The sequence below is a fragment of the Culex pipiens genome, chromosome 2 (genome assembly GCF_016801865.2).
Source record: "Culex pipiens pallens isolate TS chromosome 2, TS_CPP_V2, whole genome shotgun sequence".
Taxonomy (NCBI): Eukaryota; Metazoa; Arthropoda; class Insecta; order Diptera; family Culicidae; genus Culex; species Culex pipiens.
The window spans coordinates 100,931,185-100,946,387 of NC_068938.1; the positions used below are offsets into that span (position 1 = coordinate 100,931,185).

At 35.4% G+C, this 15,203-nt stretch overlaps 1 protein-coding gene across 4 annotated transcripts in view; it reads left to right on the forward strand.

Moving 5' to 3' along the window:
- Positions 1 to 14,786, forward strand: part of LOC120413084 (1-phosphatidylinositol 3-phosphate 5-kinase) — a 192,502-nt gene extending 177,716 nt beyond the window's left edge. For all 4 annotated transcript variants that reach the window (XM_052708872.1, XM_052708873.1, XM_039573790.2 and 1 more), the window contains 2 exons: positions 9,049 to 9,295; positions 13,629 to 14,786. In XM_052708872.1, coding sequence (XP_052564832.1) covers positions 9,049 to 9,295; positions 13,629 to 13,918 — 537 coding nt within the window. In that variant the 3' untranslated portion in view covers positions 13,919 to 14,786. The remainder of the gene's footprint in view (positions 1 to 9,048; positions 9,296 to 13,628) is intronic.
- Positions 14,787 to 15,203: the final 417 nt, after the last annotated feature.

The window sequence follows — 15,203 nt, forward strand, 5'->3', positions numbered from 1 at the left end:
CATTTCCCTTGTTATTTACCCATGCTCGGGAAGTGTTTCTATTCGTTTCTGTTATTTATTATAGAGAAAAGTAGGCTGTTTTGTCGTTCGAGAATGACAGGAAAAGTAAGGGAAATATACCCATTTTAAGCCTAATAAGCGGTCGTGTTTGAATAATGCTGGATTATCTGGAGTGTTCCTTGAAATTTACAAAAACCAAGTACACCAACGAGTAGAGCAACATTTTGTGAACATTTCTGTTTATTTTCACTTTTATTAAATGTTATGCAATTCTTTTTACAAGCATTTGAAAAAAAAAAATTTCCCAAATGCATTCTAATCAGTCGAGTGCATTGGGCCACGCCCATTTTCCTATTTTCAGCTTAGTTCTTTTTTTTTCTCCCAGCGCTCTTTTGGGTCGCTCAGTGTTGCCAAAATTGATGAAATATTAAGCGAACACTCACGAAAAGTAGCATTTATAGAGAAAATGTCCTGTTCATTATTTGCCTTCGCTTCTCGCTCGATTTTCTTCTGCCTTCGATTGGAATGGGTCGTCAAAATTCAAACGTCAAAAGACTTGGCGCGTTTGTTTTTTTGATAGCGCTTGCTAATTAATTAGAAGTTACGGGACTATTTTTCAAGTGAGTGACTAACTAATGTGCAAAAGAATATGTTGCCGGTAGTTGGAAGCAATTTTATATCTTAAGCGCTTTGAAATCGTTAGCGCAAGTGAAAAGATATTGATGGCGAATTTCGTTATGAAGTTAACCTCTCATCTTGCGTGTGGATGTGTGTGCCACCAAAATGACGAGAAATGGTCTCGCGTGCTTACTTGAGGCGGTGCTGTTGCTGGTAAGTTTATAGCCTAGATAGTATTTTTGGAGCTTAAATCGAGCATCAAACTCTTCATATGACGAAGATAGGTGTTTGATTAGAAAGGGTATATTTCCCTTAAGTAGTTTCATGGCGGAATTGCAAAAAATGTATTTTGGCAATTCCATCGTGAAGCTGTTTAGTTTTCCTGTCATTCTAGAGCGCCGAAACGGCCTACTTTTATCTATCAAAAATAACAGAATAAAAAAATATTACATTTCAATACCAGCACTGAAATGGGTGTTGAAAAGCTGAACTTTTCAGCACTTATTTCGAAAAGTTTCATTTTTCAATATTTTTTTGTTTTGAACAGTGAATCTACTTTACACGTGGATGTTTAACATAAAATTCCATCCAAAAAGCGTTTTTCGGAATTGCAAAAAACGTTGCAACTCGTTGCAAAACTCAGTGAACCTCGTTGGATAAATGTACGACTCGTACTGAAAAAATCTTCTTTTTGCAACTTTTTGCATAAACTACTATTATTTCATTGAAATATGTGACTCAATAAACCCTCAAACTGAATCATTCATCCAACAGCAAGGGACATTTATCAAAACAAAGGATTCCCTCCAAATCCACAATCCACCCTCTGACCTACCCCACTCTGGAAGTGATACAGCCCAGATAAGACGGTTGTTTGTGGTGTGAGCGGTATTAATCATAAAGTTAAATTCCCAAATGTGACTAGCAAAAACACTCCCTGGCAGGCAGGTGGGGTTGTCATCAAAACGAAGAGGTACGATTCATGCGAAGATTACCATATATATCTCATTAGCATAAACACCGAATGGGAAGTGCGTGAAATTGACACTAATGGGTGATTAGAACCAGGTCATGAACGGTGTCAGAATCGTGAAGCAGGATGGGTTGTTTGATTTTAGTACTTTTGCCTGAGCTGTATTTCAGTAAGTTGGTGTCAATTTTGAGATTTAGAGATGAAACTGAACAGAAAAAATAAATCTTGCTTTGGAATTGCTTGTAAACTTGCAAATGACAACAATTGACCTAAGCACCTCATTTGACTTCAATCTAGTAAGACAAATTCAGCGGAGATTCCATCGCGCTATTTTAATTGAATAATGACTAACTTTATGAGTCCCTTAGCTGTAAATGCAAATGAGCGCCAAACAGTTGTTGTCGCCGAACAACAAGCAACATCAAACGCACGTGTTCCAACCAACCGCACCGGTTGGCGTCATCACCCTCCCACTAACTCCGTTGGTTGAAGGAGACGATACCATAGCTTCTTAGTAGCTCCCAAGTGAATGTAATTAACAAGCCAAGTGAGCACACATTCATAAGTCACCTTACGTCGTCGCAGCACTGAATGACTGACATCTGAGATAGATATGTCTGCTTTTGTAAATTGTCGAGAACAAACAGATTCTTTTCATTCATTTAGTTAGAATAAATGAGGTAGGGGAACAGTGTCAATGGTGGTTATTTCTTACAATGTTGTTTGTAATAACAAACTCACAGACCGTCTCACAAAATTGTCTTTTGCCAATTTATAGATATACACATTTTTGACAAAGTTCCCCTACTACTGAAATCAGTCACCGCCTTGAGCTCGTTGAACGGCACGAAACGTGATTCTGATTCTAGTCTGGGTGATAGACAATGTATTTTGCAGCGCAGAATGCATCCAGACGTTCGCAAAAGCACGTGGAGCCGGTGACTTTTATCTCAATTGCCGCATAGAGTGAGGGAGGCTCTCAACTGGAAAATTCTTAAAATTTAAGGACAACAACTTGACTGATATGAAATAGTTAAGGGGTTATATACATGTAAATCGGTTGATTTGCTCAAATTTGGTATGGGCTTTCATATTTTAGGGGTATTAAAGTATACCTTTTTAACTTCTCAAAATTCAAGTTTGATGACGAAGATTACAAGTTCAAAAACCGATGCTTCGTGATCACTTTGTTCAAAAAAAGTTTGTTGATCAAATCGGCCAATATGTGGAATGAATGCTCTTCAAATACACATGACTAAGACCGATGTTTGGCAAATATGTTTAATTCAAATGAAAAATTGAAAAAATATATCAAAGTACTGCGTTTTTTATTTAAAAAAAATAAAACAGCAGTAAATTTTGATAGACTTAAAAAACCCAATCCTTTTGAACGCCTTTTCGTAGAATCAAGTTAAAAAAATTGACAAAATTCATGTACGAAAATTATTGAAAAATTTCTCTGCTCAAACATTTTAAAGCAAATGTTAAGCCCAAAACTGGTTATAATTTAAGAACTTTGTTAAATTTAACAATAACACTATTTAAATGTTTTATTTAATGGTATTTACCAAGGTTTAATGTTGTCACATAAAACACGATCCTATCCTGAAATAAGTATTTTTGTAATTTTCCTATATGATCATCAAAAGAGTAATGCTCTTAAGAATTAGATTATTTTTTTGAAAATAAATTAAAAAAAAATATATTTGGATCACACTTTATTAGAACTTTTTCTATAACCAAAGAACTCATTTTGTATCATTCGTTCGTCCATACAAGTCTCCATACAGTTTTGGCAACAGTCTATTCAAAATACATACCATACCATCAGTCCATTCAAAAAGGCTATCAAAATATTAAATGGTTTGAGAGAGAGAGAGAGAGAGAGAGAGAGAAAGAGAGAGAGAGAGAGAGAGAGAGAGAGAGAGAGAGAGAGAGAGAGAGAGAGAGAGAGAGAGAGAGAGAGAGAGAGAGAGAGAGAGAGAGAGAGAGAGAGAGAGAGAGAGAGAGAGAGAGAGAGAGAGAGAGAGAGAGAGAGAGAGAGAGAGAGGAGAGAGAGAGAGAGAGAGAGAGAGAGAGAGAGAGAGAGAGAGAGAGAGAGAGAGAGAGAGAGAGAGAGAGAGAGAGAGCAAGAGAGGGAGCAAGAGAGAGACATTTTTCTGATCATTTTGAAGTCTTCGACAAGTTTATACTGTCCCTGATCGCATAAATGTCCCATATGCATTTTCATCACTTTTGAGTTATTGATGCAGTTTGGTTCAAAATCGTGTGATCTTTCAGAAAAGCCTATAACATCCAGAAGTTTGTCCTAGAAATCAGGAGGAAATCCAGTTTTTTCGTTAAAACCTAACACGTTTCCTTATGTGTGGGACAAACTTGTCTTGCGTTTTTCTCAGCTTGCTGTTTTTGCATACGGGACATTTACGTGAACATGGGTATTGCTTAGAATTTCTCAGAAGTAAATGTTATACTCTAAAAAAGTTACCAGTTTTTTTTTTTCATTCGAGTTTTCTCACAGAATATTGAATTGCGCAAAATTACAATTTTTGAAAAATCTCATTTTTAGACATGTTAAAGATCTCAAAAAGATACATCTTTTGAGCTATGGCACAAGTTTGTTATCGAATTTTCATTTGGCAGTGTTGCCAACTTTTCGAAATAATCGTGATATTTAAAAAACGTAGAGAAAAGTCGAAACAAAATTGGTCATAAATTATACAGGTAAAAAAAGGTCACGTTATCGACAAAAAAAAAATCTTTCGATTTCAAATACATATTTTTTTGGCAACCCCGCCAAATGAATTTTGATTAACTTGTAACACGCTCATAAGATGCCATTTTTTGTCACCTAAAGCATATAAAAAAGTTTTTCCAACATTTAATTTAACAAAAAGTTTTTCCAACATTTAATTCAACATTTAATTTTGTGTGAAAATTATATTACAAAAAACGATATTTTTTTCGACTGTAACTATATTTTTTTATAAAAAGGCCTAAGCAATAGAGATCCTAAATAGGGAGACTGGTCGAAGTGAATTTGACGTACCCAAACAGACACGAGTTTGACGTATCCAAACGAGCATTTGCCTTTACGCCCAGCAAAACTTATCAGTGTTGCCAAGCTCAAAACATACGTTGCCAGATCGATTTAGCCAGCTTAGACCAGTCTCCCTATTTAGGGTCTCTACTAAGCAATACTTAAGAGGCAGTATTTGTAAATATTGCTCGGTTTGTTCTAGAGGTCGTATCGAGGTGCTCCGATTTGGATGAAACTTTCAGCGTTTGTTTGTCTATGCATGAGATGAACTAATGCCAAATATGAGCCCTCTACGACAAAGGGAAGTGGGGTAAAACGGGCTTTGAAGTTTGAGGGCGATAAAACCTAAAAAATCTTAAAATTGCTCGCATTTCCGTAAAACTTCATCAATTCCAACTCTCTTAGATGCATTCGAAAGGTCTTTTAAAGCACTTCAAAATGTGCCATAGACATCCAGGATTGGTTCGACTTTTTCTCTTAGCTTTTGCAAATTACTGTCAAAAATGGATTTTTTTAAAACCTTAATATCTTTTTGCAACAGCTTCCAACACCCATACTTCCATAGGTCAAAAGATAGGTAATTACATGGACTATAAGCCTACGGTGTTAACTTTTTGGCCAATCTCAGTTTTGCTCATAGTTTTTCGATTTTTCTAGAACAAACATTTTACAACGTTAGTTTTTGCCCTGTAAGCTTCCATAGCGACACTTTTTGGTCTCAATTTTGTCATATTCGGAATCCTCGGACAATTTCACGTAAGTTGGAAGTATTGGAGTTGTAAATTTGATTTACAAAATAATTAAATAAAACATTTTTGAAAAAAGAAATAGATCTTATTTACCCTGTGATCAATACGCCAAATGCTGTATCAAGTAGGCGAAAACCTGTTTTGCCCCTAATCCAACAAATTGTTAAAAAATATTTTAATTTATTCTGAATGGCAATTTTTTCAATCAAATTTACAACTCCAATACTTCTAACTCACGTGAAATTGTCCGAGGATTCCGAATATGACAAAATTGAGACCAAAAAGTGCCGCTATGGCGGCCTACAGGGCAAAAACTAACGTTGTAAAATGTATGTTGTAGAAAAATCGAAAAACTATGAGAAAAACTGCGATTGGCCAAAAAGTTAACACCGTAGGCTTATAGTCCATGTAATTACCTATCTTTTGACCTATGGGAGTATGGGTGTTGGAGGCTGTTGCAAAAAGATATTAAGGTTTTAAAAAAATCCATTTTTGACAGTAATTTGCAAAAGCTAAGAGAAAAAGTCGAACCAATCCTGGATGTCTATGGCACATTTTGAAGTGCTTTAAAAGACCTTTCGAATGCATCTAAGAGAGTTGGAATTGTTGAAGTTTTACGAAAATGCGAGCAATTTTAAGATTTTTTAGGTTTTTTCGCCCTCAAACTTCAAAGCCCGTTTTACCCCACTTCCCTTTGTCGTAGAGGGCTCATAATTGGCATGAGTTCATCTCATGTATAGACAAACAAACGCTGAAAGTTTCATCCAAATCGGAGCATTCGATACGTCCTGTTACACATTGGTGAAAAACTCGCTCTTAAAGCTTTGCTGAAGACACCAAATTGATCACAAAATCCGTTCTCAAGATCTGGTTATTGAATATCAATCAGTAGAGTGCCCAACTCCTCGAGGAAGGTGGGGCAATTATATGGACGATTAGAAAAATTCGACGTTTATGGACGCCCCCTGACTAAAATTAGAACAAATTTCTGAGGATGGTGGGGCAGTTGCCCCATGTTGCCCCACCCTGTGCACGCTAGTGATATCAATAGACTGTTTGTTTGGACAGTTGCCAAAATGGTATGGAGACTTTTACGGACGAAAAAAATATGGAAAATAACTTCTTTGATCATAGAACAAGTACACACAAAGTTTCGTCCAAATAAAAAAAATCAAAAAAAGAATGATTGCCCGAAGTCTCAGAGATTTGTTCATAAGAAAGTAGAAAAAAAATATTTTGTGATAGTCGAAATCATATCAAATCAACGACCAGGAAATAACAAACCTCATAACAAAATTGTAAATAATTTTTGTAAGAATAGTCTGCAAAATCTTTAGGTACGCATAGCTTATGATACTTATGAATCAAAATGGTTTTGCTTGATTTTTTTTGCATGAAAAAATGGAAAATTTGGCTTGAATTGTTTACTTGCATCCTTTATACATTGTTTTATTATTTAAATTTTATTATATTTTTTCCGTTTTTCTTCTCGACTTCACTCAGATTTGAAACTAGATTTTATTAACATTCTTAACGCAGGAAAAGCAAAAAAAAATACACGAAAATCATTACTTAAAAAAAATCATGTCATGTGATCACAGGAATGTTTTATTTTCTTCTTAAGAACAAGCAAAAGATAAAAAAAAAACTAATTTAAACCAAAACCATACGAAGGAATCACAAGCAACAGCAAATCACAATTGTCGAGACTTGTTTAAGATTTCCAATCAACTCATTCCGTATGTATGAACGGGGATGCCATTTGCCATCCAAATGCACTGCTATTGTTGGCCTTTCTGTGCCACCTAGTGCAGCTGTTGACTCATACCTTGCGCAGCAAACTCAATCAACTCTTTTCCACGGAACTAAACAATGCAACACGCTTCTAGTTCTGCAAGACCAGAAAGTCTCTCTGTTTGATTAAATTCTTGGTGAAACCAAGTCGGAAAAATAAATTGCGATTCTTAATAAGAGGAATTCTGAAAGGGAGGGGGCAAAAGTTCGACTCATAACCATACCAGAAGTGAGAGAGAGATCGCTGTGTGACAGTATCGAACAAACTTTTTCCTCTTCCACGTGGGGAAATGGCAACGAGCGCGGCAAAAGCCGGAAATGGCCCTTGAAAAATATTTCCAAGCAACAAGGGCGACGACATCAAGGAAAATGACAAGGAGTGGGAAAAACTGTGCACGAACTTGACAAACGAATCGACCTTCTAGCTTGGGGGAAGTTGGAAAGTTTTTGAATCAATTTAATATTTGATAGTTAATGATTTCTTAAAAATAAAAATATTTTTTTGAAATCGAATGTTTTATAAAAATTATGAAATTGAGTTAATGTTAACTAAATAAGGCATAATCTCTCATAAAAAGTGACGTCCTACAACCATAAAGAAAACAACAGCAAATTTTCCCGAACAACGCCAAGTTTGACTAGCGATTCATGTTCAATTTTTTTGTTCTCTCGGTTGCCTACCATCCAGGCGCCTGCCTCTTCTCTTCACTGCCAACTCTGTCAACTGGTTGCTCAACTCTGCTCAGCTGGCGGTGACACATGTGTTGCAGACAAACAGGCGTAAACGAGATAGCTGAGTCTAGAAAAAAAGTAGGAATAGCGATAAGGTCCTAACCTTCTTCGCACCGTAACCAGCGACAAGCATTCCGGTGCCAAATTCTGTGTATGATAATGTTTCGGGGTGGGATATTCAACAGCATAAACAGTAGAAAAGGGAAGAGAGCAGTCAAGTTATGCAAATCGGTTCGGCACGAATGACAACATTCGGCGGCAAATTCCCACTTGAGTTTGCTGTTGCTGTTGCTTTTTCTTTCCGAGAGATCAAACTTTGGAAAAGTTGGGTCAGGAAGAGTGAAAAGTTCAGCAAGAGGTTGAAATTGGTTGGTAAGAATTTTTGGAGACCTTGACAAACTCAATGTTTCGAGCATAAAAGAAAAGATGGTCTTCAGAATCACGTGCAATTTGAATTTGTTTAAAAGAATGTAAAAGATGTAGAGAAACAACTCTTTTTTTCCACAGTTACATATTTCTACTTTTTTGTGTATCAAAAAGCAACCTTAAGAACAATTCAATGCTTTGATACACTTTCCAAATGCCTCACATCTGCTACATCTACAATTCTACACCCAAAACTGGCAGCGCTAGTCCGAGATAATGATGGTCTCGAGTCGAGAGAATAGTGGTACCATTCACGGACACAGAGAACACAGCTCGAGATGGGCGATAGAACTATTCTCTCGAGGTTCATTTTCAAAAAAAGTTCATCCGTCACACAAAAAACTAAAAGTGTTGACTACGGGAATTGAACCAGAGACCTTTGACATACCATTCCAATGACTTAACTGCCTCGGCCACCACAGCTTGGTGACCAAGGAGAGGTCAGAAGTCGATGTATGACACTTGTTGGAAATTTATTGATTCAACTAACGAATGAACTCATTTGTTATGATGGTGTGAGTTGGTACCATTATTCTATCGATTTTGGCACTGATCCCTCAATAAATTTTGAGAGAACGATTATCTCGACTGTGAATTTTGGGTGTACATCTACTTCATCCAAGAAAACTTTTAAATCTCAACAAAAAGTACAAAACACTCTCCGGCTAAAAGCATAAAAGAGCATCCTTTCATTCAACACTTTTTCCTTCTTATTCCAGGTGTACGTCAGCACGTCGCTGGCCAACCTGTACGAGAGCGTCGGCAAGGAGGACTGGCGCCTGGTGTACACCGGAATTCCGGTGCTGCTGCACGACAAGGGCTGCACCCGGTCCCGGTGCACACCCCGCGTAAGCTTCGTGCTCGCCGAGCGGGGTACCTGTTTCGCCCTCTGGAAGGACACCATCGACAATCTCTCGGACTACAAGGTGGCCGCGGCCGCCTTCCACACCATGTGTCTGTCGGCAGGTAGGTTTCGCTCACGTAGAACGGAGAACTTTGATTTTACCTTGAATAACTGTGTGGGGCACGTGAGGACATCAGGAAATGCATTTGAAGAAAAGAGTAAAGCAAGAATTCTGCTTATTCACACTTGAGATGAAGTTGAGAAAGGAAAGAAATCAAAAATTTAGAATTAAATTGGAATCTGTCGAATTTAAAATTTCTCTTGACCTAAGGAAAAATTATTATGTTAATTTTTTTAAGTGCCTTTAATTGTTTTAGATACAGAAGACTTTGGGGTATTTTGGACACTCTTAGAAAATTGCAACAGATACATTTTAGAGAAAAGTGGATGTCACTAGTTGTTATTATAGAAGATGAGCAACTCTCCACCAAACCCGGAATAGATTCTATTTGTATTTTTTATTTTTTTCAAACTTTGTGAGGACCTTCCATAAGACTAAATAAGTAATTTTGTGTCATTGGTTCACCCATACAAGTCTCCATACAATTTTGGCAGCTGTTCATACAAGAATGGTACGTAATTATTCGAAAATCTGTAACTGTCTTCGGCAAAGTTGTAGGAAAAATAAGCAAATGGAAAAAAATGTGTGAGTTTTTAATTAACTTTCTTTTTCACAAAAAATCATTCCGTATTTTTTTTTTCATATGTTTAAGTGGACACCCGCATCTTAAAGCATCTTAAAGCCATTCAGAAATATGGACCAAAATTTTGACGACGAGTTTTATTTTTTATAGTGTTTTTTGTAAAATATTGTGCATAAATTTTTTGACCACATTTTTTATGTTAAATCGAATTTACAATCGAAAAGCACTTTACAATTTTTTTGATTAAGTGCACCGTTTTCAAAATATAGCCATTCAAATTTAAATTTTGTCCGATAAATTCCAAAACTAATTTTTATCAAAAAGTTCAGAAAATTGGACCTCTTGGTTCTGAGATACAGCAGTTTAAGAAAAAGAAACAGGAAAATTGAAGTTTTCTATGTCTTACCCAAACAACCCTCCAATTTCTAATGTCGATATCTCAGCAACTAATGGACCATACAATGAACATTAAAATATGACATTAAAATATGAAACAATTCCGATCTTTTTGAAAACAATATTTCGAAATTTATTGAATCAAGACAAACGTTTCAAAGGGCGTAATATTTAATGTTTGGTCCTTTTGAAATTCCTTTTTTTTTGTCTTCAAGTTTAAAAAAAATGGCAGCACTGCCAACGAAGTGCACTTGTGCCAAAGCTGAAAAAATGCCATTGTTGTGATTTTTTTTTTGATCTTTTGAAAAAAAAAAAGCAAATTCAAAATTTTAAAATCAGGCATAATTTCAAACCAAATTAAAAATTTTGCCATTATTTCCATTGAAAAGATCAGAAAATTTCACAAATGTTTCATTTAAAAAAGGTTCGATAAAGATATCGATAGTTCCATCGCTATCGTTATTTCGATGATTCTATCGGCGATAATCTTATTGACGGAAACAGACTCATTTTTGAAATCTTTCTAAAAATTACTTATTCCATCAATATCATATTAAATTTTCAATGCTTTCAAAATACAATACAGTGGGTATCAAACGAAGTAAAATGTTGTATGTTGTTTCACTTTTATCAGAGTTTTTTTTTAAATTGTAAAATAAATTTCCACTAAAGACCGTATATTTCAAAAATATACATATTTTCGTAATTTGCAATATGGGTATCACATGATTTGAGATTGTGCATGCTTTTTCACTGGTTTAAAGTTTGTATAGTAAAATATCTTCGTAATTTAGTTAACAAAAATTTATAAGTAAACCCTAAAAACGCTTCGTTTGATGCCAAATTATGAAAATTTGAGTAGAATATGGAATTTTTTTAAGTTTAGTTATTAAACAACAAATAAACTAGTAAAATGGAAAAGCATACCACATTTTGCTTGATTTGATACCCATATTGCAAATTATGAAAATTTGAGTATTTTCGAAAATACATTATCAAACAAAGTATTCTGAAAGCATTGGAAATTTAATAAATATAAATTTAAATGTAAAAAATTGAAAATATATACTCAAAAGGGACCATCCATAAACCACGACACTTTTTTGGAAATCTCAACCCCACCCCCCCGCCCGTGGACAATTGTCCATACAAAAAAAACTTTTTTGTATGGAGCGTGGACAATCGCCGACCCCCTCCCCCCCTAAAGCGTCCACGTTGTTTTTTGGATGGTCCCAAAGTGGCTATAACAAATTTGTTTCGGTTTTTAATTCTGAATCTGATCTTGCACCATCATAAACTATGGCTCAAAAGATGATTTTTTAGTCCTCTAAAACATATCAAATAATTTCTCAAATAAAAGAATACGCTTTTTGAGAATTTAACATTTAGTAGAAAAATTTTTCACCTTTTCCCGAAAAGTCCTTAGGCCGATACAATTTTTTTTTCAAGTTTTTGTCCCAAATTCAACATTTTAATGTAAAAAAAACTGTTTGAAGAACGCGTTTATTCACCCGTAAATTTGGTATACAATCATTTGTTTTCAAAAAGGATTGTGCATCAAAAATAAAAAAAAACAAGAGATTTTTTAATAAATTCAAACCTGGGAACAATGATTCTTAGGAGCGTTCTTTTATTACGTATGGAAAAAAAATGATTTTTGAACTTTTGTCGTAACAAAATTTCCTTACAAATTATGAAATTTTTGTATGGAGCGCAACACGGCCACCTATCAGACTTAACAATAAACTACGCGATTGAATGATTTTTTTAATTTTAATAACGTACTTTTACTTCTAGAGTTTTGTTTGAATAGGTCCTATAAACATATGGAAGACAATAGTTTATAGGACCCTTTCAAAAAAAAAACTTTAGATTTGTTTTGCCGAAAATATTTAATTTTATCAAAACATTACGTAATTATTGAATGTCCTTATGTTGTTTTTTAAACTAAAATCCAGTATAATTTGGAAAGAATCAATAAATAAATCTTCCGAAACCATTAAGAGTCCTTAGAAATAGCTTTAAGTTACTGCCAAAAACGGGGCTAGAGCAAAGCGGGTGTAGCCAAATACAAACTGGCCCTGTATAACGTAGTATTTTTTGATTTATGGTTTGTTTTACATAACAAAAAAAATCAGCTGATTCTTCTCGCACAAAACCGCATTACGAAGAATTTTTTGTAGATTTTGCTCAGTTTTTTTCTAGAAGTCGTATCGAGATGCTCCGATTTGGATGAAACATTCCACTTCCCTGTGTCGTAGAGGGCTCATATTTGACATGAGTTCATCTTATGTATAGACCAAATACGCTGAATGTTGCATCCAATTCGGAGCACCTCGAAAGGACCTCTAGAACAAAATCTACAAAAAATGCCTCTTAAGCATTTTTTATAACATTTCACAGTAGTTCAAAAGGCTGTTTTGACGAACATAATTGATTAGAGCTAAAAGTAAGCATTTTAGAGCTTTGACATGTTCTACAGTTTTGTTCAACGTTGTCATGGCCTACTTTTGGTCAAATTTGTTTTTCAAAATACTCATCACAGCAGGCTATAAAATTTTTAACTTTTGACAGTTAAGAGATAGAGCTTTGGTGTCTTCGGCAAAGTTGTAGGGCAGAAAATTTCCACAAACTTTGTCCAAGACGTCAAGCTCTATCTTTGCGTTGAATACCAGTTTTTGAACCTTTTTCATAAATCCCTGCCAAAAAACAGCTTTTGACAGAAACCATGTTAAATTTTGATTTTAGACGATTACAATGTTCAGAAGAATTGTCATTAATATCAAAACGAACAACTTTGTCGAAGACACCAAATTGATAGGAGCTTTATGTGATGAGTTATAGCAAGATTTTGTGATAATTTAGCTACTTTTCGAGCTCGGTTTACAAAGCCTCGGGCAAAATTAGGAAAAACCCATACAGTAGGCTTCATGTATGACTATTCCACTACAAAATGTCAGGGGAATCATTCGTCTGAAGTTTTACGGTCATAGTTTTCCGAGCATTCCAATTTATCTTATTTTTGATGATTATTTAAATTCACTTGGGACACTTTTAAGGCACATAAGCCATTTTTGCGATTTATTGGACACACGAGGCGTGTAGGCCAGACTCTTGCGAATATTTTGATGTATAATAAGACTATTTTTGAGGCTATCCAGTGTATTTTAGGGCATTCTCTTGAACAAAAAAAAACCTTCCAAAAGAGCTATTCGGCGAATCTAAACATCTAGTCAACGACATAACTTTAGTGTTGCAAAGACAGTTATTTATTTCAAACATTCATAAAATTTATTAGACAATGGGTAATGTTTTAACTTTCTTGTAACTTTACCACTTTTCTCTTCTTTCCCAGACCACCGCAAGGTGATCGGCTTCAGCTTCGACTCGAACCAGGCCGCCCGCGAGATGTGGGTGCGCGTCGAGGAGCTGATCAGCAACCCGGAGAACATCGCCCTGTCGGCGCCGGGCCGGAAGCGCAAGTCCAAGAAGAAGCCCGCCAAACCGGTCGTGCTGCCGCCCAAGTCGCAAATCTCCCAGCCGTGCCAGTTCCACCACGTGACCAGCGTGACGACCGGCGACACCGAGCGGTACTTTAGCCTGCAGGCCTTCGTGGCCCCACCGGTCAAGCATCGGGCACCTTAAGTTTTTGTTTTTTGTTTTAATTTTTTAAAATTGATGGGTTCGTTTTTAAGATTGACAATGTAACTTATTTAATGAGAAAAAAATGCATTCTGCATCACCCTATTGGAAGAAATATGTTTTATAAAGAGTAAATTTTAAACAAAGATAGAACTAAGCTTTTATTCTCGTCATTCTATTTCTTAAAAATCATTAAAACTAGTTTTATGACAAGTCTTTTTGAAACCCGTATGTTAAGGAAATCGTCAAATTCAAGAGAATGTAAAAGAAACGTTGTACGATTGTACATATTGTGTCTGTGATAAACTGATAAGCAACTGTTTCGGGATTTTTGGACGAAAATGCACAGTTGAGTAAAGAATTGTTAGTTGTTTAAGAAATGTCCAGGAAAGAGTGTAACTTTCAGCAATAAGAAAAATGAAATCTTGCATCAACGAGTGAATCAAACATCAATGTTTACCACATTATTAAATCCAATCAAATTTAAATGTCTTCTCTAATATCCTCACCATGAATGGCTGCATAATACACACACCCACACCTTCTACTTCTCTTCATAACACGACGTGACATCAGTCAAACGAACGAAACAAATCGAGACTGGTAGGATTTTTCTAGTGCGCAAAAGTCACTTCTCAGAAACAGCAAACGAAATCAGTTCCGAAATTAGTCAACGAAGCGAGAAACTTTAAAGATGTGTTGTTGCGAGTTTCCGATGGAAATGATCAACTAGGCTTAGGAAGTTATTTGCATTATTTGTCCAATAAGTTATTTGCAGCACACTCAAACACACACAAGAAAGAAGAGTTGTTTGAGATTTAACGAATAGTCATCAACCCTATGTAGCTGTAAGTAAGAAGAATAAAATAAACTTAGTACACAACAAACAGAAAAAATTAAATAATATCACACACATAAATAATGTATCAAAACTGCAAACCTGTAAATATGTAGTTGATAATGAATGTAAGTTCAAAAAAGTTGAATAAAGCACACATGCGATCATATTCGAAACAAATTGTTTTATTTTTCAAAGCTGAAAGAAATCTCATCCGCAGAAACTTACGCCCTCAGCGTGGGCGAATTTTATGTTAACCCTTTACCGCCCAAATTTTTTTTCGATTTTTTATTTTTCCCGTGATCAGGAAGTAATTTTGAGCAACTTTTGCTCTACGATAAATTTTACTTCTCTAGTTTTATATTTTTCTTGTTTCATTTTTAGTATTTCAATTTGCCACAAAAGGTTTAAAATTCATTTTTAAATCAATTTTAAAAATTTCGGTTTGCA